The 22,172-nt window shown below is 41.4% G+C and overlaps 1 protein-coding gene across 2 annotated transcripts in view; it reads left to right on the top strand.

The window, feature by feature from the left end:
- Window positions 1-22,172, top strand: part of LOC147312948 (exostosin-1) — a 435,823-nt gene that overhangs the window by 390,558 nt on the left and 23,093 nt on the right. For both annotated transcript variants that reach the window (XM_086264858.1, XM_086264857.1), the window contains 4 exons: window positions 1,659-1,778; window positions 5,047-5,179; window positions 9,857-9,975; window positions 10,941-11,036. In XM_086264858.1, the coding sequence (XP_086120984.1) occupies window positions 1,659-1,778; window positions 5,047-5,179; window positions 9,857-9,975; window positions 10,941-11,036 (468 nt within the window). The remainder of the gene's footprint in view (window positions 1-1,658; window positions 1,779-5,046; window positions 5,180-9,856; window positions 9,976-10,940; window positions 11,037-22,172) is intronic.

Genomic DNA, 22,172 nt, shown 5'->3' on the forward strand with positions numbered 1-22,172 from the left:
CCAGCAATGCAAAGTTTCAAAGGTAAACAATTGCAACTTTTGTTGCAAAGTAAACTGAATATATAATTTTTAGCAAAACGAAGCATGCAAAAATCAATAGTACAGTAAACCAAAGAAACCCAGGCAAAAATGAAACCTGTTTAAATCCAAACAATAAATGGAAAGAAATGGATGAAAACTCAAAAGTATTAGCATGATATAGAATGTACACTTTTACTTTTTCCATTCATTCAATTATATTATCTTTTAGTGTTTTTGCTTGTCAGCCCCACAGTTTGTTTTTTTGCCAACACCCACTGTATCAGCACTCCTGTCAATGCAGTGGTCTCATTTAAATGAATGAAGGGATCATTTCGCCTTGAAGCAGAGGGGATGAAGATATTATTGGACACATAATGCATGTGGAAATTGGTATATTTCAGTGACAAATATCAGTTGAAGAAATTCCAGACAGGATGACTGTCAGTCGGAGTCGCCTCATTAGGCTTCACAGATCACTGTAAGATGAGAGCTCCCTGGTCAAAGCATGACCGATAGAGCCAAGTGGCTTGGGACTCTTTAAATAAAAATCCTCAACACCCTCAGGAAAATGATGAGTGTTTCGGGAAAACTGATTATCACCATCACTCATTATTTCCCCACATTATAGTGGCCTTTTCATTGGCCAAGTCTAACCAGTTGGCACTCTAATGTTTATTGACGGGAGATTTCTTGTCCATGGGGAAACACCAAACAGTTCTTGGGCTTCAAATACGCCCCCGATGAGGGTCTTTAGAAACACTGGCTGGAATATTCCCTTGACTGTTTTATTGTCAAGCTCAATGGAGCATGTATGGTTATGTCTGATCTCATCTTGTAGTACTTTGTTGTTTTCCAAGCTGGACATCAAGACAACATCCTGCACCATCTCCCTGGCATATCCGGTTGTTTAGCTCCCAAGTCAGGATCATGGTGTTCCTTAATTTTAAGCTTTCACTGTCTCTCCCTAAAGGTGCCACTCAGGCAAGCTGCTCATGTTTTGTATGTTAGTGTGTGCTGGGAACAGTGAGATCATGGGCTGTTCTTGTGGGTCTTAGCTATCAGCAGCGGTTGCTGGCACTTGGCTTTTTCATTCCCCTTCATTTCTGTTCCAGGAAAAAATAAATTAACAATGATCAATAAGTTGTTGAGGTAATGTAACATCTATGATAAGCTGATTAACTGTTTTGTGTAATTCTAAACTAAAGCTTAAATATCTTTTAGCTTTGGAGAGCTCATCAAACTCATCTATATAAAAAAGTACATATATATATATATATATATATATATATATATATATATATATATATATATATATATATATATATATATATATATATATATTCCAAGCATACACTTAGATGAATTAACTCTCAGGTGAATACAGAACTGGAGCTGAATAGCAGGTGGTTTAGTTGAAACACTATCAATGGAGGTAAGTACAAAGTAAGATGTGGTGGAAGAGTCTTGAGGGGAAAATCTCCCTTAATCTTTTCTGCATGTCCACAAATTATTAATGCTTCCTCCACCCTATTTGCCTTCCGCCGATTCTCATCTTTCACTCAGCATTGTTTAAAAATCTAGCATAATATAATCTGTCTCACTGTCATCTTGATCTTCTTTGTCTATTTTTTCCACAGGTTCCCTCCATTACCCGGTCCGTGGGCCATGACAGGATCTTGGCTCTCCGCCAGCAAACTCAGTTCCTCTGGGACGCCTACTTCTCCTCCATAGCCAAAATAGTCTTAACAACTCTTGAGGTAAGCTTGCAAAACATTGTCTTAAATGGGAGTTGTGGATTTATTTTCATCAGGAGAGTTGCATTTAGTCAGTCAAACTGCTATAGCTTGTTCTGTACTATACATTGCCGCTGGCTATGCATCACCTCCCAAAGACAAACCTTTGAAAGATTTCTTTCTCCAGTTGTCAGTATTTTTTTTTTATCCAAAGAAGGTTAGCTGAATGTGCCCTCTCTTTTGCAGTACTTTTTCTGCTCCATATTCATACATTTCCACTCAGAAGCAGCTCGGCAATGCAGTGTTCAAACACTCAGTGAAGGTATATCAAAGTTACTGGGGGTGATTTGGCATGCTCAAAGTTTGTTTTGAGATCAGGGTTACAGTTTGACTTTTTGTTGTTGTTTTTTCTTCATAAAACTGTGTTTTTCTGCAATAAACCCTTAGCATCATGTGAGAAAGCCGCTGATACACCATTGGCATATAACATTTTTATATAGAACTTATCCTTTTTTCAACTCTCAAAGCTACTGCCCCTCTTTCCCTTTGATTTGGCACCAGCTAGTACTTAATGTTCATTTTCTTCACTGTCATCAGACTTGTGACAGTTACATATATTTAGCAGGAGTCCTTCTGTATCTAATGGTAGTCTAGATTGTGTGTGACTTATCAGTTCTAATCAGTGACAAACAGAAAAGAAAACCTCTTGCTATGTGTGAAAAGTGCTCATAAAATCTCTGGTGGACTATTCAGCAAGGTTAACCTAGAAAACGTTACATGGAGTTCAGGTTTTATTTTAACCTAACCTGACAATCTTTGAGAAAAGAAAAGAAATATTGAAGATGGAAACCAGCATTTTGTTGCCTGAAATGAAAACATAGGCGTCGTGAAGTGCCAGTTGTGAAGCACCAAGTGTGAAGGAGGACCATGCTGTCTGGCAGCCTACAGGTTTAAGAGGCTGCAGTATGTGAGTGGGCGTTCATGCCCGCTCTCAAGGCTAGAAACCCACAGGCTGGCTCATTAAATGACCTAACCAGCTGATGTACAGAAATGAACCTGTGTCATTGCCATGTACCACAAAAGCCATCCTAGTCTTCCTTTTTCTTTTTTTTGTTTTAAAAGAAATTCATTTCCTTACAACCTCGATTCAGACCTCAGAGACCATTTGCGCTTTGTATCATCTCTGAACACAGACACAGAGGATAATAATCCTTTTTATCACCAACATCAGCAGAAGAATCATAGGTATCATTACATAAACATCAGTATGATTGCTATGATCTTTCTAAAGCCCACAGTTTGTTTTAATTTATCACGTCCACCATGAATACTAATATCATAATTATCACAATTATCATCATAGCGATAACATAAATACTATTATTACAATCATTACACCAACAAAGAAAGACTAACTTTTTCGACTTAATTTTTTTTAATGTGTGTAAAAATATTATTACTAGGTGAGGGCTGTGGTTGTTGTGTAGGCCAGTTTGTTGTCTGATTTAATTGCTGAAGTTACACTGAATGCAAGTTTAAAGGTGGAATCTCCATTCTTTTTCACAAAGTAAGTTTGAAGCACAGGTATACAGGTAGATCTTTTTGCACGTATTTAGGCTTTATTAAGACTAAGAAAATTGGCTTTATCATTCTTATTGATTTTATATCTTACCTCTTTGAATTTGTACAAATAGAAAGAAAGTTTAACAGACTGAAAAGCCATTAATTTTTAATGCTGGCACAGTTATTTTCTGTTATTAGTCATAAAATAATGACTCCCTTTTTAATTCTATAGCTCAGTTGATTGCTTTGATTGCACAAATGAGCAATCAAGGTATCAACTTTCAAAACTTTCAAAATATGAAGCACGCCTAACCATCCCTGAAGGGTTTCAAACAGCTACTACCTTGTACTTAAAAGTACAACCTTTTTATTTTCCTTATTATTTTCCAACTTTTGCTTTCAGAATTTGCCTCCTGTTATGTGTATAATTTTCTACTTCATATGCATATGTAAAGTAGAAAAATGATACAGTGAACTGAAAGTATGGCATATGCAATTGAAATGAAAGATCTCATGCCTGTAATAACGTCACACATTTGTCTGTTTGAGCCAATTTAATGCTGTGTATATTAAAATGTTTGCATCAATGCCATCTATCAAACACCAGGAATAAGGACCCATCTATTTGTAAAATGACTGATAATTTCATCACCAAGCCCTACAACTATAATTTATGTTTGCCTTCATGTTTACCTTAATAATACAAAGTGTCCTCAAATTGCAGCATTTTTTTTTTTTTTGAGCACAAACAAGACCTTGGTAATTCCACCAAATGCCCAGTGCTAGCAGGGTATGAAATTAGACAGGAGACCGCTGACAGCTGTATACTGTTGGCCAGATGTGCTAAAAAGTCAGAGCCAGCATGCCACCAGGCTAAACGGGTGAAATGAAGCGTGGCTGATAACCGTAGTGTCCCACATACTGCGAGCCTGACAGTTGGTGTAAGGAGGTGGGTGTGTGGCATATATGTGTGTGTGTGGCTGTTAAGAGCTGGATGTAAGTGTCAATTCCCCTTCCCTGTTTCCTCCACTGTTTTGATCTAAATACAAAGAAATGTGATTAAAAAGTTTGTTTGTTTTTTAAATTAAAAATGTGTTTTTTAAGTTTCACAATAAGTCAAAACTACTTAGGTATATCTCTACTTTTGAATGGTTTATAGTCATGTAAAAAATTTAAAATATGCATGTAAAAGTCAAAAATATAGACAGCCCATATGCCATTTATGAAGAAACAACCCGAAATGAAATTCAAGGATTTTTATGTCACTATATAATTTGCAAAAATAAATAAATACAATTTTTAGTAGCAACCAACCAATTGGCTAGGATCAACAGCTCCATTACTCTTGCATTACATCCTGTTGGCTCACTGTCACAACATTCAACCAGCTCACCCAACCTCCGGTAACAAGACAGATGGATCGTGTTAGCTAACTCACTAATGGACTGCTGATGTTGGGATTGAGTTGCTCCACAGGATGAAGTGTCTTGGGTCTGCAAAGATGTTCCTCTCTTCGAGACCTCTCAAAGCACCTAACATAACCTAAAAAGCTGTCATTTTAAATTTCAAATATTAGTACATGTCTGTTGTTAGGTGGCGGAGTTAAGGGGGCAATTTCAGGCAATTGATTTTTCAGTTTGACTGAAAAAAAAAATACAAGTTTCCCTGATCTTATTCTTCTTTTTCTTCACACATCCTCCTTTCTGCTTTACCTCTCTGCTTCATCCAGATCATCCAGGACCGCGTGGACTCCCTTATATCCAGAAACCGTTTGTTGTGGAATTCCCTACCTGGTGGTCTGTATGCACTCCCTCAGTACTCAACTGACGCCGCCCAGTTTCCTTTTTACTATGCTCTACTGGGTGAGTACATAAGCTTTCCGTAAGAGTCATTTCAGTGTAGCACAGATGGTATAGGTTGTTGTTTAATGACTTAGCTGCAGCACAGGTGAATAACTGGAATGCAGTGTACTTGCCAATAAGAGAAGGATCACTTAGATTTACCACGTTGGAGAAATAAGCAGGTCAGGATCTCAGCAACTTTGATGGGGGCTGTGCAGTGTTCCTGACCTGTGTGGTTTCCTCAAAACAAGAAGGGTTGTGGGGTGTTTCTGCTCAGTAGTGATGAGTACCTTTTGTCAGAGGAGGCACAAAACATGAACCACAGTGTGGTGCATGTGCTGGGGAAAAGTCAGGTTTGCTGCAGATCCAGCTCGCGATTTACAGGATTTAAACAAATACCCTTGAATGTCTCAAGGTGCCTAAAGGTCACTCAGTTTATTGCATGCCACTTCCTGTGACACAGAGCTAATAAACTCAAGTTTGATTCTTAAATGATAATTACTGAATCCGGGCTGTGATGCATGGCCGCAGTTTTTCTGTTATTTGTTTTCATTAAGTGTTCTCCTTGGCACAATCATATTAACAGCTGGAGGACACATCATGCAAACAACGATTACGTGGCCACATTTTCGTTTTTGTTGGAATCCAAAACATTCCCTTTTCTTTCAGGGAAATATCAGAATTGTCACTGACAGCCAGGAAGGCTCAACAGATGCTGTCAGTATCATAAAGCCTTGATCAGTGACAGAGAAGTTTCTGTGACAATTCCTGTGTTTTTCTGAAAGTTTTCGCCTCTGAACACAATGACCATATCACTGAGTAAAAAAATTGTAAAATGAGGATGTGTTTACCAACAAATTTCAAATCCAGTCAACTTGGACTTCATTGGCTGCCTAAACTGTGCTAGAAACTGCTGTCTATAGAGCCTAAAACAGTGAATGTACAAGCAGCATGACTTATGACAGGTCAGATAAGTGGTTAACAACGGCAGCTGTAATAAAATTCTGCAATATTGTTTTTAAAATGTATACGTAAAATTTTGCAAGACTCCTGTTGGGGCATAGTTCAGAAACTTGAAGCTGCAGGGAAAGAAATAAGGCTTCTATATGTGCATGTTTATGTGGGTGTGCAGACCAGAGAGACTCTCAGTAGTCTGAGGCTGTAACTCAGATCGATGTTTGTCTTTCTCTGAGGAATTGTGGACACAAGGGTTAGAAGGAAGAGAGAGGAGAACCAAAGATGGAGCAGTTTTGTTTACACCTCTGCAGTAAATCACTATTTTTGCTGCCGCCATCACCGGCGCTGCTGCTGGGGGAATAACTTTTCGTCAGCGCCGTGTATAAGACGGTCTCACTCTGATACCTTCCCATAAGTTTTCATGGCAAAGCTGTTGCAACTTGGGCCTGATAGTTTAAAAAAGTTTGGCTTAATGTCAATACATAGCGGCCTTGGGACAAGTAAGACATCGCTATCAGATGCCTCAAGTTACAGTTTTATTTTAGTGTGTGAAAAGGAGTCCAGTCATCTGTGCTCTGCAGCTTCTTCAAATTATATAAACAAAAGAAGGTTGTGTTAATATTCTAGAAATTGATGTATCAGAGCAATACTGTTCCAATATAGCATCTATATATAGCATCTATTTTATAGCTCGTTTGACATTTGTAGTTTTTTTAATGGTGTTGAGTTTCAGATCGGCTTGCAGGACATGTCAGTATAAAAGTGTGACTAAAGATGGGAGAAAATTTGATGTATGCTGATTTTCTGTCTTTTAAATTATACATATAGTTGAAATCAGCAAATGCTTTGTCAAAGTCAGTTAGTCCCAGTGTACTAGATGAGAACTGAGTTGCAAAGTTGCTCTCAAGACACCACTAAGGTACTGGTTGCGTAAAACTCCTGGCTCAAGGCTCTGATTTTTCCAAGTAACACTAGACCGTAGTGTTTTTAGGACTATTTGCTTAAGAAAATTTTTGTTTAAGAACTTTAAAACATCTTTGACAGACCAATACAGTGAACACTGCTCGGGCTGTGTTTCAAGAAGTTTAAGATATGTGTGCTCACTTTTGGACTATGGCAGTGGCTGAGTTGTGTACATGTTAATTTATTGTATTCTATTTTATTCTTTTTCTATGTAGTATGCATCTGCAGCTTTTGAACCCAGAACAAATCTATCCATCTAGGCAATTAACTGCATCTTATCTTGTTTTATGAAATTGATTATTTGTTAAGAATTACAAAATCCCTCCAAAGTTAACTTCTCAACTTTTGAATATTTCAGACTTGAGTAAGGTCCTTTATGTCCCCTTATGATCTGATTTCAGAGAGCTTCCATTCTGTTCTATGACTGAATGTTTCAATGTTTACAGGGTTTTGATACTAAAAAAAAACGGAAACATGCCGTTTAACAGAAATTAACATGGCTTAGCTATTTTCAAGAAACAGAAGGTTTAACCCTATTTATGTGACCCCCACAAGGACAGAGCTCATGCTTCCATAAATACCACTAAGCCCACCTGAGATGGCTGGTCAGGGGGCCCAGTGTCAGAGAGATGGATAGAGCAACACTAAAGAGCACTCTGGCTGCACTTATCCATGAGGAAGTGTTTTCCCCTATTCCCAAATGCACCCAACACTTGCCATGCCATGTGCCTGCAGTCCTGGCCTTCTTTGGCTGCTCTGAGTGTTCAGTGTTTCTGTGTGTGTGTGTTTCCACATCTACCTGCCCATTTATCTATTATAGATTTTTGCAATCCTCATTTTAGCTGCTCACATGGGATATCTAACTTTTTGTAATTACTTTCTGGCAGTGTGTAAAAATAGAATAGAAGCAGTTTTGCTGCAATTTAGAGTTTTTGGTCTTCTTGAAGTGAAGGAAACGACAAAATCTATGTTAACACCCAGTACCTTTAATATGATGGAAGATTTTCACTCTGTCAAATAATGTTATTGGAACTTATTGAAATGACGTTAAATAAAAGCTAAATTATAGATGTCTCATGCATAAGTACTGATGGATGGATTCCATTCTTTTGAATTGCAAAACAGAGGATGAGAATCTTTGTAAAATGTAACGACTTCAAAAAAGTTAAAATTAGAGCTGGAAAGGCTGGAATAGTAAGTGATACTAAAAAGAAAGAGCAGGAGGAACATTGTGATTCTAATTAGGTTTATTGGCAACAAGTCAGTAACATGATGGGGTATAAAAAGAGCATCTTAGAGTAGACAAAAATACATGTAGAGGACTCACTGACAGTTATCGCAAATGCTTAATTGCAGTTCTTCCTACCAAGAGCAGCACAAGTTGTTATTATGTTTAGGGGCCAATTAGGTTTTCACCCGGGCGAGGTAGGTTTAAACAATCTTTTTCCTTTATAGATCAAATTGTTTAAAAACTATCATACGTAGGTCATCTTGCCTTAAATTTGCTTGACGATTCGAAATGTGAAAGTGTGAGAAATATACACACACAAAAAGAAATCAGGAAGGAAGCAAATGTATTTCTATAACACTGTTTATTGTGAAAATGTCAAAATGTGTGTTTATGACAAACCATTGCATTTTGTTATTCAGCCTTTTTGGAATTGAGGTTGTATTAGCTAGTGTTTCCTGGAACCTCTGCTTTTCACAGAACTTTAATGTTATATTTTTATTTTTCTTCATTATGAACCTCTTTGTTTCATATGTTCAATTATGAAACATTAATTTATAATAATTTATAATAATGTAATAATTATAAATGGCGAGATGATTAGAATGCGTCCTCGCGTACTAGAGTGTATTACAAAGTGCTGTTGTGAGATTATTAGGGTATTTAGACTAATTACACAGCTCACAGCTGCCAAATATTATTTGCTAACTTATTTGCTAATCAGATTAAGAAGAAGAAAATCACCATCAGTATTTACACAGACTACAATTTGTTGCTGTTTGTGTGATATTTCTGATCATTTCTTGCCCCATGAAAGCCTTGTGGAACGATTTAATACTAGTCAGATAATGTTTGCAGTGATTATGAATGCAGCAAAGTTTACAGTGCAAAAACAGTGTATGTTTTCTATATTCTCAGCCATCTTAATAACATTAATGTGAATTAAATCCTGTAATATTTGACAATAATAGATCAATCTATTTTGAAACAGAAGATGTATTAAGAAGCTCGTGCTTTATTATATCAATACATTTTTCTGACACAGGTTTGCCACAGGGAGAATAAGGTTCTCAAAATTACAACTCTTCCCATCCCACTCTTTTCTGAATACCATTTGTCAAAGAAGCTTCAATTCATTCTGCTTTGCTGCTTCTCTTTTTGTTCTGTTTGGTTCATTTGTTTGTTTTGGTAAAATGCAAGAGAGTATCTAACAAGTGTTGTAGAAACAGAAATACCCATTATAGAAACAAATCAGCATCATTTGCAATTGAGTAAAAGAGACTCAAAGCAAACTGTTCACTCTTGGATTAGACATGTTTACTCATGGTCAGCCATCTGAACCAGGGGGTATATATGCTGTCATAAAGATGGATGACGGGTGCAGCGTGGAGCACTCTGTGTCCAGTTAACCGTGATGGAGCTTTATGGAGAGCTACATCTGCACAAATCTGTGTTTTGGGTTTTTTTGTGTTGTTGTTGTTGTTGTTTTAAGAGCCTAAATGCAGTTTACACATGACAGCTGTTTGTGAAGTATGGGTATGTTTGTGCAGGTAAGAGCCCATCGCAGCAGTTCACCACTGTGATCCATATGGTAACTCCTCTGCAGTCCCAGATATCCCCTGTGGTGAAGCTCATCATCGCTGTAGCCAAGTCCAAGTTCTGTGCACAGGTGGGATATGTGTCTGAACTTTGCTGTGATTTCTGCTGCGGTTCAGGAAAAAGATGAAAGAATGGTTTCACATATATGCAGTGAAATGCAAACAGTGTCAGGAGGTGTTAATTCTCAGTGATCTAAAATGTTTGACTTGACAGTTGATGTTTATGTTATCAATGTGTTTCTTCTATAACCTTGTCTCTCCATATCTCCTCCCTCCTTATTTCCCTTTTCTTTTGTCTCATTCCTACGTTTCCATTCCTTCATTATGTTTTCCTCATATAACAGTAAGAAAATCAAAAAAAATTTTTTTTTTAAAAAAGGTCTAAAAAATGAGAAAGTAGATAAGTGATTATTGTAGGTTTTATATTCCAGTTTCTGCTCCTTTTTCAAATAACATACCAAATATAATGTTTGTTTTTTGATAATTTGCTTTAAATCTTCACACAAGTCTTCTTGACCGCCGTAATTTATCTAGAAAGCTTTTAAACAAGCTTTATTATTCTACACATGTTATAAAAAGTACTAGAAAAAGGCACTAGAGTAATACCTGAGGACTAAAGGTCTGTTGCATAAGCAGTCTCTTATATAATGTGGATTTTTTTTAATGAAATATGTTGAATTAAGCTTTACTATAAATATTCATGTACATGTAAATATACTGAAAGTGCAATAGCTTTTGAAACAAACTCGGTGATGATTAACACAGTTCACGCACTCACAGGCTAATGGAATAAGAACATTTTTTGTATTCTGGCACTAAAGATTATATATGTACTCACTCTGATAATAAGGTATTCTTTAGCAAGGGTTCTCTGTAAAGCAGAAGCCCCTGGCTGGTCTTTGCTTCTTGAAAAATAGGACGGACATTTCATTATGAGGAATATCAGCTCATTCAAAACCTTCTGTGGAGAAGCCTATTCACAACAATGTTTGGGCTTGTATAATATTAATGGACACCATGTTCTTTCCCCACACAGATTGTGGTTTTATGGAACTGCGACAAGCCTTTACCTCCTAGAAACAAGTGGCCCTCCACCAGTGTGCCTCTCACTGTCATTGAAGGACAGACCAAGGTAATGGCTGTTGACTTTTTTACATCCATTATGTATTAAAATAGATTTAAATTTAAAAACTTTAAAAACTGACCTGCTTAGGGGCACGCCAGATATGAAAGCGACTGAAACACTCAGCTGATGTTCTGGGAGCTGTGTTAGAGGAAGATGGAAAACAATAACACACAAAAAAAATAAATAACAATAACATAAATGAGAATATCATAAAGCTATAGGATTAGATGCTGTAAACTTACACTGTGTTATATAGTTTGCACATTTTATACCAGTTTTATGAAGTTTAAGGAAAATATATTCACCTGGTGGTTGCTGAGTGATGGCTGGAGATTGCTGGCGGTCACTAGGTGAAATTCATTGCAAAGAAGTTAATGGGGCCGAACTCGAAACCTCCTTGCAATGACTGTGGTCATAAGCAGATTACATGGAAGATGCTGACACTGTCTGCAAGCACTCGCTACCTCCTCACCCAGCGATAGTGAGAGGTAAAAAAAAAAGCAATCCCAGACCGTTTCTCTTCGAAGTAACGCAGCCAAAGCAGTTACAAGATGGCTTTTAATTTAGCACCCACTTTTTTTTACCCAGCAACAGCCAGTATCATCCAACAGCCACCAGCCAGTCGAGGAACACATTTTCATATTGACTGGAGATTGCTGGAGGGTGTTCAATAGGTTCTAGGCCTGTGAGGCATAACTGTCAGTAATCTTTTATGATTAATAAACAGGAGTGCACATAAGTGGTCCGCAGGTGCGCATGCGCTGTCAAAATAAAAGACGCGCACCAGATAAGAAGTTTCAATGCGCGTTTGCGTACATATAAAAGGCACTGTCAAAGGAGCTTGGAAAGAAAAGCGCCTGGACTTGTTTAAGTTGCTTGAAGACGTTTCACCTCTCATCCGAGAAGCTTCTTCAGTTCTAAGGTCAAATGGTGGGGAGTCCCAGATTTAAACCTAGTGGGAGTTTCCCCCCACAGAGGGACAAAAGGATCCCCTGATGATCCTCTAATCACATGAGCCAAGGTGTGAAACTGGGTGTGGGTCCCAATCAGCCAGGGTTTCAGGTGAGCTCATTGTGATACCTGACCCCACCTTATCATGTGATTTCCTGAGGTCAGATGGCCCAGGATGTAAGTGGGCGTTAAGGCGTCTGGGGAGGGAACTCAAAACTGGATTATAGATGGCAGAGAGTTGGTGTCGTAAACCACCGCCTCTGTTCAAAGATGGTCGCTCACAGTGGACATAGATGGCTTCTTTCACTCCTCTTTCAAACCATCTGTCCTCTCTGTCCAAAATGTGAACATTGGCATCCTCGAAAGAGTGTCCTTTATCCTTAAGATGCAGATGGACAGCTGAGTTCTGTCCCGTGGAGGTGGCTCTTCTATGTTGTGCCATGCATGTAGAGGTCTGGGCATTCCTCGCTACACTGTACCGCATGCCCAGAACGCCTTGTCCTTAGAACTGAAGAAGCTTCTCGGATGAGAGGTGAAACGTCTTTAAGCAACTTAAAGAAGTCCAGATGCTTTTCTTTGCAAGCTCCTTTGACTGCAATGACCTGGATGACTGAGAACCTTCACAGACATATAAAAGGCACTGCTTTTGTCCGCTAGAGTGGGATTTTCACGGCATATTCTGCACCAGATCTCTGTGCGTTCATCATTTGTTTGAAGCCAGCTCACCTCCTGCAACCACTTTTCTGAGAATATGCGCTTCTTTTGCGGTTTGGACTCCTTCTGACATTTCTTTGGAGGTGGAGGAACACCAAAATAATTGCTTAAAGGAGCTTCTTCGACATCTTTAAGATGATGAAGATTCTTGGAAAAGATATCATTCACTTTTAAATGAATGAAAAACTTTATCACCACAAATCATAAGATAATTCTACCCCTGTATGGTTAACGATGGAATGTTCTGCTGGAATCATTGGAGAACTTTAGAAGCATTACTTACGTTGCTGTAGACCAAATACACTCTCATTGCAACAATAGTCTCTGATTTTAAAAATGAGTCTTTAATATGTGTTTAGTGTTTTGCAGCGAGGAATTTTGCTCTGTTTAGAGTCTCGGTCCATGATTAATGATTCAGTAAATGCAGCAAAATACCTCTGGGGATGCCAGATGTTCTCAGTCTTATATATTGTTATTATATTAACAGCAAAATAAATACAAGAGTGGGTCAGGATTATGGCTCAGTGAAGCTGAAATACACCAACCATCTACCCTACAGCGAGTATGAAATGACTACATATCACCATTATTAGTGACCATAAGACTGCTGCTCCTAACACTAAAGCAAGCAGTCTTTCTCACACTACATATACTACTACTAATAATAATGCATTACAGACTTTTGAATTGGTTTAGTCAGATGGGTTTTAAAGACCCTGATTTACATCACAGATGTTTTCAGTTACTGTTGCTGATTTACACTCTACAGGAATGTGTGGATGTCTCTTTGGTCCTGATTATGTCCTGCTAGTTTCTTCACATCTGGTAGTGTTAAAAACTCACTCATTTCCTTGTTGAACAACAGGAAAGCGATAAGATATATCGCTTGGTATAAAATTATTGCATTTCTTCCTGTTCTGGAAGAAAAACAACCTCACACACACTGTTCGTTTTTATCGATTTTGCTTTGGCACTCACAGCACTTGTTTAAAATTAAGAAAAGGTTATAGTTTTGATTGGAAATAAATAAGCATGTGGTTGCATTGTGTTTTAAAGCACACCACATGTTTTCAGAGTGGGTTTGTTTTGTTTGTTTGTTTGTTTTATTTTGTTTGTGCTTCTTCAGTTCTGGAACAACTGAGGGATATTCACACATAATAAACCCCAGCGGACCACCCAAGAGCTGAAGAATGTGAAGACGTCTCATGGATCTTCAAAACCTAGAAAAACTCGAGTCGCTTTCTTTTCAAGCTTTCAAGCTTTTTGTTCTGAACTGTAATCAGAGACTGGGACTCTTAATCTAAAAATATCAAACCCAAAATGATGTAATTGTAGATTGTAGTTTTTAGGCTGGGTTGACATAGTGTTAAATCAAATCCTGCCACATTTATTGGGTCCATATTAATTACAAGTCCCTTGTTTAAAGCCTCATAGCCCTGTAAAACATGTAAAAAATGAGTATTGCCACTGTGACATTGTAATGTTGGTTTGTGAATCTGCATTTTGAAGCCTCAACATTGGCATATGGGTGAAAACACAGAAACAACTACCTGCTAATTAGTACTAAATAACAGACTGACAAAATATTACATTTTCAAACACAAAAAATGAAACACAAACTTGTTAAACAGACTGTAGCAAACAGCAACCCATATCATTTTTCAGGCAATGTCATTAAAATGCTCCAAAAAGTGCCAACAGCACAAACACAGTGTCTGCTCAGCTCCAGTTCACTGACTCCTTTCAGCAGACGGCTACAGCTGCCTGTGTTGGGTCCAAACTCCGCTTCAGGTCCCAAAGTCAAACAAACTCTGTGGCATCACTGAGAGTTTCAAACTGTCTAAAGTCTTTCATCTTTAATAAAACGATCAGCATTGCTGCTTTACCAGGTGTAACAATTAACTTTAACATCCAGGCAGCCACGAAAAAAGAATTTATTAAATTTAATGGAGTTTGAAGTTAGCAGGGAGTTAGCTCACTAGTTTATCATAATATACCATGTTCTGACTGAGAGATTTCTGAAATTTTTAAATGTACAGCTCTGCTATCACTTCCAACATAAACGAAGACAGAAAACTAAACAGCAGTGACTTTTGTAGGGTTACTGAAGTTTGGCTAGCTGGTATATAATGATTTGCTACGTGATCACTAGCGACACAGCTATGTTAGAATAACATAAACACAGTGAAGCTTGAGGGTGAACGTTAACCTTTTTCCACTTGATAAAAGTTAACGTGAGGGTTCCCAACGGTTAGGGACAAATGCAATTTCATGGCAGGATGCTGTAAACGGACAAAACTTCAGTCAGGAGAACAACTGAGATAATCCATCCACAGTATGAGGTTAGTCATTAATATACTGCTGCATGGGCTGGGCTGTAGTTACACGTAAGGTTTTAAAAACTGAGCTTCAAAATGAACAGTGGTAATAAAAACCGAAAGAGGCCGACAGTGATCACTGACTGTTTTTAGGGGCTTGTTCAGATCTAACAGAACAAGATACAAAGCATTAAAACGTTAAAAACACAACACCTTTAATAAACACAGAGCAGTTTGGACCTGGAAGCAGGGTTCCTACGTCATCAGTTAAAGACGGGGTAGGTGATGTCAGTCTAAGTCTGTCTTTTATATGTAGCCTGCTTTAATCACTTGATTAGAAGGATAAAATATGTAAAGAAAGAGTGAAAAAGGTCTCCCTTCTCTCATTAACACCACTGTAATGTCCTTGGAATGAAAAAAAAAGAGAAACATGAATGAACCTCATTATATCTGTTTTCCACACCAAGTTCTAGGTTTAATTAAAAGCAGATATTGAGTATATTTTCATTTAATCCTACCTGAAGTCCTATGATCATGCAGCAGAGGGAGGGAATGATGTATAATGCTCTTTTCCTTTGTCAACTAAATTCTAATCCAGTGCTATTTCAAGTTTAGATAGACTCTTAATGATAAATTTGAAGCAGTGTGAGCTTTGATTGTTAGATATTAGAGCAAAGCCAAGAGTGTGACTTTGTTTCGTTTGTTCTCATTTGCAATATTACTGGGTTGTACTCTGCCTCTATCTACATATACATGCTGTAAAAACTCATAGTTGTTACGGTATATTTAATAAACAGAAGAAAAATGTCACATTTTTTAAATACTTTAACCAACTGAGCTTCTTAAAATGCACTAAGTCAGATACTCACTTACTAAATGAAGCCTCCATACATGCCAGCATGTTTCTCTCTCTATGTCAATCTCTTAGTCGTCTAATTGCTTCTGTTTGTTTTCATGTAAACGTCTCCCTCTTGAAATGAAAGAACAATGTCTCCGCTGGTGACAGTAAAACGCATCTCAGCGACCATGTGTATGTGTGGTCCTATAATTAGACATGTGGTATATTGTCATGCAGCCCAGACAGATGCTCTTCACAGTATTTCCTTCCAAGTGCACGCTGTGTTTGCTCCCTCTGTAGCAACAATACACACACACACACACACATAGAGAGAGAGAAAGTTTGTCATTTGCCTCAGCAGAGCACAGCAGCAGAGTAATTTGCTGTTGGTTATGAGTGTATCTACTCTGTAATGCTGAGTGGATGCACTCCATCTACAAGCTTTTACTTCCCCTCTCTCCTTCAGTCTTTCTCTCTCTATCCTCAACCTCTGTCCTGCGCTTACCTTCAGTGTTATTTTTTCTCAAGTACGTTCAGAGTCACCTTTCAGTAAGTATTCAAACGACTCTTTAATTTACTTGATTATTTCTGAGAAGTTCTCATACTTAAATGAGCTCATTTTAATTAAATTTAAGTAGACCCTCATAGATTTGGGACTGGTCAACAACCAATTGGGAAACTATGGTTACTATGGAAAAAATATGTATTTCTTGACCAGTTGGCAAGTTTTTGCTGGAAGTTACTGGCTGTAGTTGGGTAAGATTGGTTGCAAAGAAAGTGCTGCACCAAAAATTCACATGAACACAACCTTGCTTGTTCGGGTCAAATCTGACCGATTTACAAATTAAAATATGGTGTTTTACATCTGATTGCCTCAAGGCCTCATGACATCCTCCACACTATGCACTTGAATATATAAAAAAGTGATGAGCACCTCTTTCACTGAATTTTGAGTGTTTTAATAAACTTTGTTTGACCAGAAACTCTGTGGTGTTTCCAGTCAAAGGTGACTGCCATAGGAAATGAATGGGAATAATAACAGTATTTATAACAGTATGTTTGCACTGAAGCACCGCAGCAATTTCCTAATGTTGTAAACCCGCTCAACATTTGGCAATAAAACCCTTTCTGATTCTGATTCTGATTCTGAATCCACCTCCACCCCGTTTGGCCCACTGAATGAGCAAATAAATGAAAGACCCACTGAACGACCCACTTAACTGAATTTGGTGATGAAAAATGTTTGTTATGTTAATTTAAGAGCTGTTAAAACTAAAAACGTGTTACTGGTAACACTAAAGTAAGGGGGTGGGGTGAACAAAACCACATTGTGGAAAGCAAAGAATAATTGAAACTCTTATATCTGCAAATGGTGAAGCAACATTAAACCATATGGACTAAGAATGGGATGTTACTTAAGTTCATAAGAATGTGAAGGCAGACGATTAAATACTTTTGGCAGTACAGTGTGCATCCAAATTTGCTTCCATGACAGCAGTTTGTAGGAAATGTTATTGCTATATGTTAACATGGCGTCCAAAGGTCAGAGACCACTATTGACAGTCATGCTTTCATTTTGGGTTTGATTATAATTCAGTTGATTTTCACTGCATGAATACCACACTTATGTGCTGTACGGTAGGCCATGTTGACTTGTGACAACATGTGACATCAGAAATTCTCTGCTCTCTTAGTGTCCAAGTGTCGCTCATAAATGATCAATGGGATTAAGGTCAGATGACTTAGGAAAAGTAGTTCTTTAAGTAGTTTCTGCAAATTATTGTCTTTGTTTTGTTTACTCACCAACTAGTTAAGCACTGCAATATGCTTAAAGAGAAAATTACTGGTTGATCAGAAACAAGTGGCTCCTCGTCATTAGACCTCCTTGATAAGCATTTATGACAGACAAATCAATATGATCAAAGAAGTGGTCAATATACTCCCCTCTGCTGCTGGTTATATGTTGACTACAGCTTTATCGATGTACTCTTAATATCACCTCTCCTGCCTTCAAGCAATGAATTTTATGTTTATAAGTTCATCTTGAAAATCGGTCCTCATTTCTTAGTTGTGCATTTAAATTACAGCGAAGGAGCATAAAATAGAAGTGTTCAAAGTGATCAAAAACTGCACAAAAAGTATTTATTGTGAGGCATGGACACATGCTCTCATCCTCTGGTGCAGTCTGGGACTAGAATATTGGGTCCTTTGAGTCCTGTTGTGAGGTGACGCCACCATGGATTGGGCTTCATCTACAGCTTCTGCTCAAGCGGGTTTGGTACCTGGAGGTTATGAAGGCCAGGTAAATGCCCTGTGCTCTTTGTCCCTGAGCCATTACTGAGGATTTTTTTCCCAGTGTGGGTGGTGTTCCAGGATTTATCAGACCAGCGTGTGCAAAAATAATGACAATATAAATATAGCTATATTTATTTTGGAATATCACTTGATATCAGAGAGTTGGTGAATACACATGTGACAGCAGGCATGTTCCTATAATGAAGGTGTAATGTAGCATAGTTTTATAAATCTTCTACTACATCAAATCTCCAGAAAACAAGACATCTGTCTTATCATAGAGCCAAAAGAACAAGTGCTGTCATTGTACAGAGGTCACGATACTTTTGGTCTCTATCAGTTCAACAAAAACTCCCAACTTCATTTTCTACTGTTGTTGTGGGTTTATTATGAGGAGTTTCCAAAGGTTTATGATAGTGGTAAGAGGGAACTGAATTAGTACCTACTCGGGTCGACTCAACGTGACTCAACTCGTTTTCCATAAGAATCGTAAAGTTGAGAGTCATCAAATTACAACAACGGTATGCTGAGAAGTAGGAAACTGTGAGCCTTTTTTGATTGTCATAGCAGGGTAAACACAGGCATAATTGTTTAAATTAATTATGGGCACATTCTATTAAGTGTGTCACATCTTGGCCCATGTAAATGGAACAGGGCCATAATTGATGTTATTAATTTTGCCCTGCAATGCCATGTCAAAATGGCTTCTGTTAAGGCCTGTTGTTGGGGCCTTTTTTTCTTTGGCTTTATCACTACAGGCAGAGGTAATTAATTACAGAAGTAATTACATTTCTCTTTCATTTAAATTATAGTTTAGTGGCTTTTTAACCCCATTTATGTCAGTGTCAGCGCAAACACATGACTAACACATGGCTGTTTTTTCCCCTTTTTTACTGCACAATACTCAGATGACTTTGACTTTGACTTTATTATATTGTCAGGGCTCGTGTGCGGAGGCGAGGAAGGGATGACCCACATGCAGGACTCGTGGTGCAGAACGAGGTTTATTGAATATGTAGACAACAGATGATAGGATGGATGGCTGGCTGGCTGGACTTAGCGGACTGGTAGACTGACTGACTGGACGGAACACACGACAGAAACAACATCATCAATGACCCGACACTGAATGGGTAGAACAGAGGGCTTAAATACACAGACTGGTGATAATGATGATAATGAGGGACCGGTGAGTACACAGCTGAACATAATGAACTAATGATAATGGGAAGAGGATTGAACATAATACACACAGACCAAGGCTAACACAATAAAACAGGAAGTGGAACAGGCAGTAGATAAACAGTGAGTGTGAACTGAAAACACTGGGTCACCAACCCAGGAACCCTGACAGGACCCCCCCCCTTCAAAGGCCGGCACCCGACGGCCAAACGAAAAAGAACCAGAACAGGGCGGGCGGAGGGGGCCCAGGACGGAGGGACGGAGGCCACACAGAGACAGTTCGGGTGGGCGGCCACGTGGCCCGAGGCGAGACTGTTCCTGCGGACCGACCGTGCGGAAGGCAACGGCGGTGACGTGGACACAGTTCGGGAGGCCGGCAGTGCGGAAGGCAACGGCGGCCAGTCAGGCGAAGGTGAAGGCGGTCCGGAGGCCGGCCGTGCGGAAGGCAACGGCGGTGACGTGGACACAGTTCGGGAGGCCGGCAGTGCGGAAGGCAACGGCGGCCACCCAGGCGAAGGCGGTCCGGAGGCCGGCCGTGCGGAAGGCAACGGCGGCCACTCAGGCGAAGGCGGTCCGGAGGCCGGCCGTGCGGAAGGCAACGGCGGCCACTCAGGCGAAGGCGGTCCGGGGGCCGGCCGTGCGGAAGGCAACGGCGGCCACTCAGGCGAAGGCGGTCCGGGGGCCGGCCGCGCGGAAGGCAGCGGCGGCGGCGGAGGAGACGGAGCAGTTCAGGGGGCCGGCCGCGCGGAAGGCAGCGGCGGCTCTCCAGTTTTAGGCGTGCTGGCCATGGCCCGGTGGGCACAGGACCAGACGAGGCAGGATCAGGCGAAGCACAGGCCGGAGCTGCAGCAGGCGAAATAAAAGCCAAAGTCGAGGCTGGGCCAGACGAGGACGAAGGCTCCGAGGCCGGGCCAGACGAGGACGAAGGCTCCGAGGCCGGGCCAGACGAGGACGAAGGCTCCGAGGCAGGGCCAGACGAGGCAGAGGCAGGGTCTGAGGCCGGGCCAGGCGAGGCAGAGGCAGGGTCTGAGGCCGGACCAGGCGAGGCAGAAGCAGAGCTAGGTGACAGCGAGGCATGAGGCTGGTGCGGTTCCCCTGAACCCCCAGTTGACGAAGAAGGTTGCCGGACGGGTTCCTCGGGCCCTCCAGCCGACGAGGCATGAGGCTGGTGCGGTTCTCCTGAACCCCCAGCTGACGAGGAAGGTTGCCGGACGGGCTCCTCGGGCCCTCCAGCCGACGAGGCATGAGGCTGGTGCGGTTCTCCTGAACCCCCAGCTGACGAGGAAGGTTGCCGGACGGGCTCCTCGGGCCCTCCAGCTGACGAGGCATGAGGCTGGTGCGGTTCTCCTGAACCCCCAGCTGACGAGGAAGGTTGCCGGACGGGCTCCTCGGGCCCTCCAGCTGACGAGGCATGAGGCTGGTGCGGTTCTCCTGAACCCCCAGCTGACGAGGAAGGTTGCCGGACGGGCTCCTCGGGCCCTCCAGCGAAAACGGTCTCAGAACCAGTGGGCACTGGAGCCCCTGGCACACACAGGACAGGGCCAGCGGGTGCGGAAACCCCTGGCTGAGGAGCGGCCGGGCCAGCGGGTGCGGAAACCCCTGGCTGAGGAGCGGCCGGGCCAGCGGGTGCGGAAACCCCTGGCTGGGCAGCAGGGTAGCTCACAGCAGGCTCTGGGTACTGAACAGGTTGGTGGACGGGCGACTGGACTACTGGTGACTGGACAGGAGGCGACTGGGCTACTGGTGACTGGACAGGAGGCGACTGAGCTACGGGTGACTGGACAGGAGGCGACTGAGCTACGGGTGACTGGACAGGAGGAGACTGAGCTACGGGTGACTGGACAGGAGACTGAGCTACGGGTGACTGGACAGGAGCGGACTGGAGAGCAGGTGAGTGAACTGACGGGGCTGGAAGCTGAACAGCAGGTGAGGCTGACGACGGAGCTGAGGTTGGTGTGGCTAATGGCTGGGCTACAGACTGAGCTAATGAGGGAGATAAAGCTACAGCCTGAGCTAGTAAGGCCGGTGCCTGAGCAGGGGACACTTCAGCCAGCCTAACCAGGGATAAAGCTAGTGCGTGAAAGGCTGGGTCAGGAGGTGGATGAAGTGGTGGACTGATTAGCTCTTCCGTGCCTCCAGAGCGTGAGGGCACTGGCTGGAGAGCCTCAGCTGAGTCTCTAGGGGGGTCAGGCTGGATCCTGGCCGTCCTCAGCCTAGGTGCTGGGACAGGCACGGGAGGTGGCTGGACACCAGTCACCCCCACTCGAGAAACCGAAGCGGGTGTGGCGGTAGACTGGGTCGCAGCTGCCCTCCTCCTGGGAGCTGGCACTGGTGTGGGGGTAGACTGACTGACGGGAGTGGAGATAATGACTGGGTGTGTGATGTTAGCAGGTTTATTGGGGATTGTTCTGGTTTTCCTGCCACCACTATTTACAGTCTTTGGGAGAGCAGAGCAGAACAAATCTTCCCAGTCCACAGAATCTTCCAGGAGGGAAACATCCCACGAATCAGAGATGGGGTTATTGTGCGTTTTGAGTGAATAATCAGATGGTGAGTGCGAAAAACAGTCACTGGAGCTCACCATCGGGAGTGGCTGAAAGTGGTCCGTTTTATGGCGGCGTGTGCGCCGATTTCTCCGGGAGGAGGAAGCGGGCGGGGTACACGTCCGAGCCTCTGGCACGGGAGCCTCTGTTGAGCCGAGGTGGAAGACGGAGCCGCTGTGCCGTGACGAGGTTGAAGGTCCGGTGAATGAGGCAGGTGATGTGTGAGCGTGGAGCGGAGTGGCGAGAGAGGGAGCGGCCGAAGCGCGGCGTGAAACGTCCACTCTCCGCGGCAGATGCTCCG

This window comes from Aulonocara sp. 'chitande type north' Nkhata Bay, linkage group LG15, assembly GCF_057382095.1.
Source record: "Aulonocara sp. 'chitande type north' Nkhata Bay isolate Kocher_YH1m ecotype deep benthic linkage group LG15, A_spYH_male_GT1.1, whole genome shotgun sequence".
Taxonomy (NCBI): Eukaryota; Metazoa; Chordata; class Actinopteri; order Cichliformes; family Cichlidae; genus Aulonocara; species Aulonocara sp. 'chitande type north' Nkhata Bay.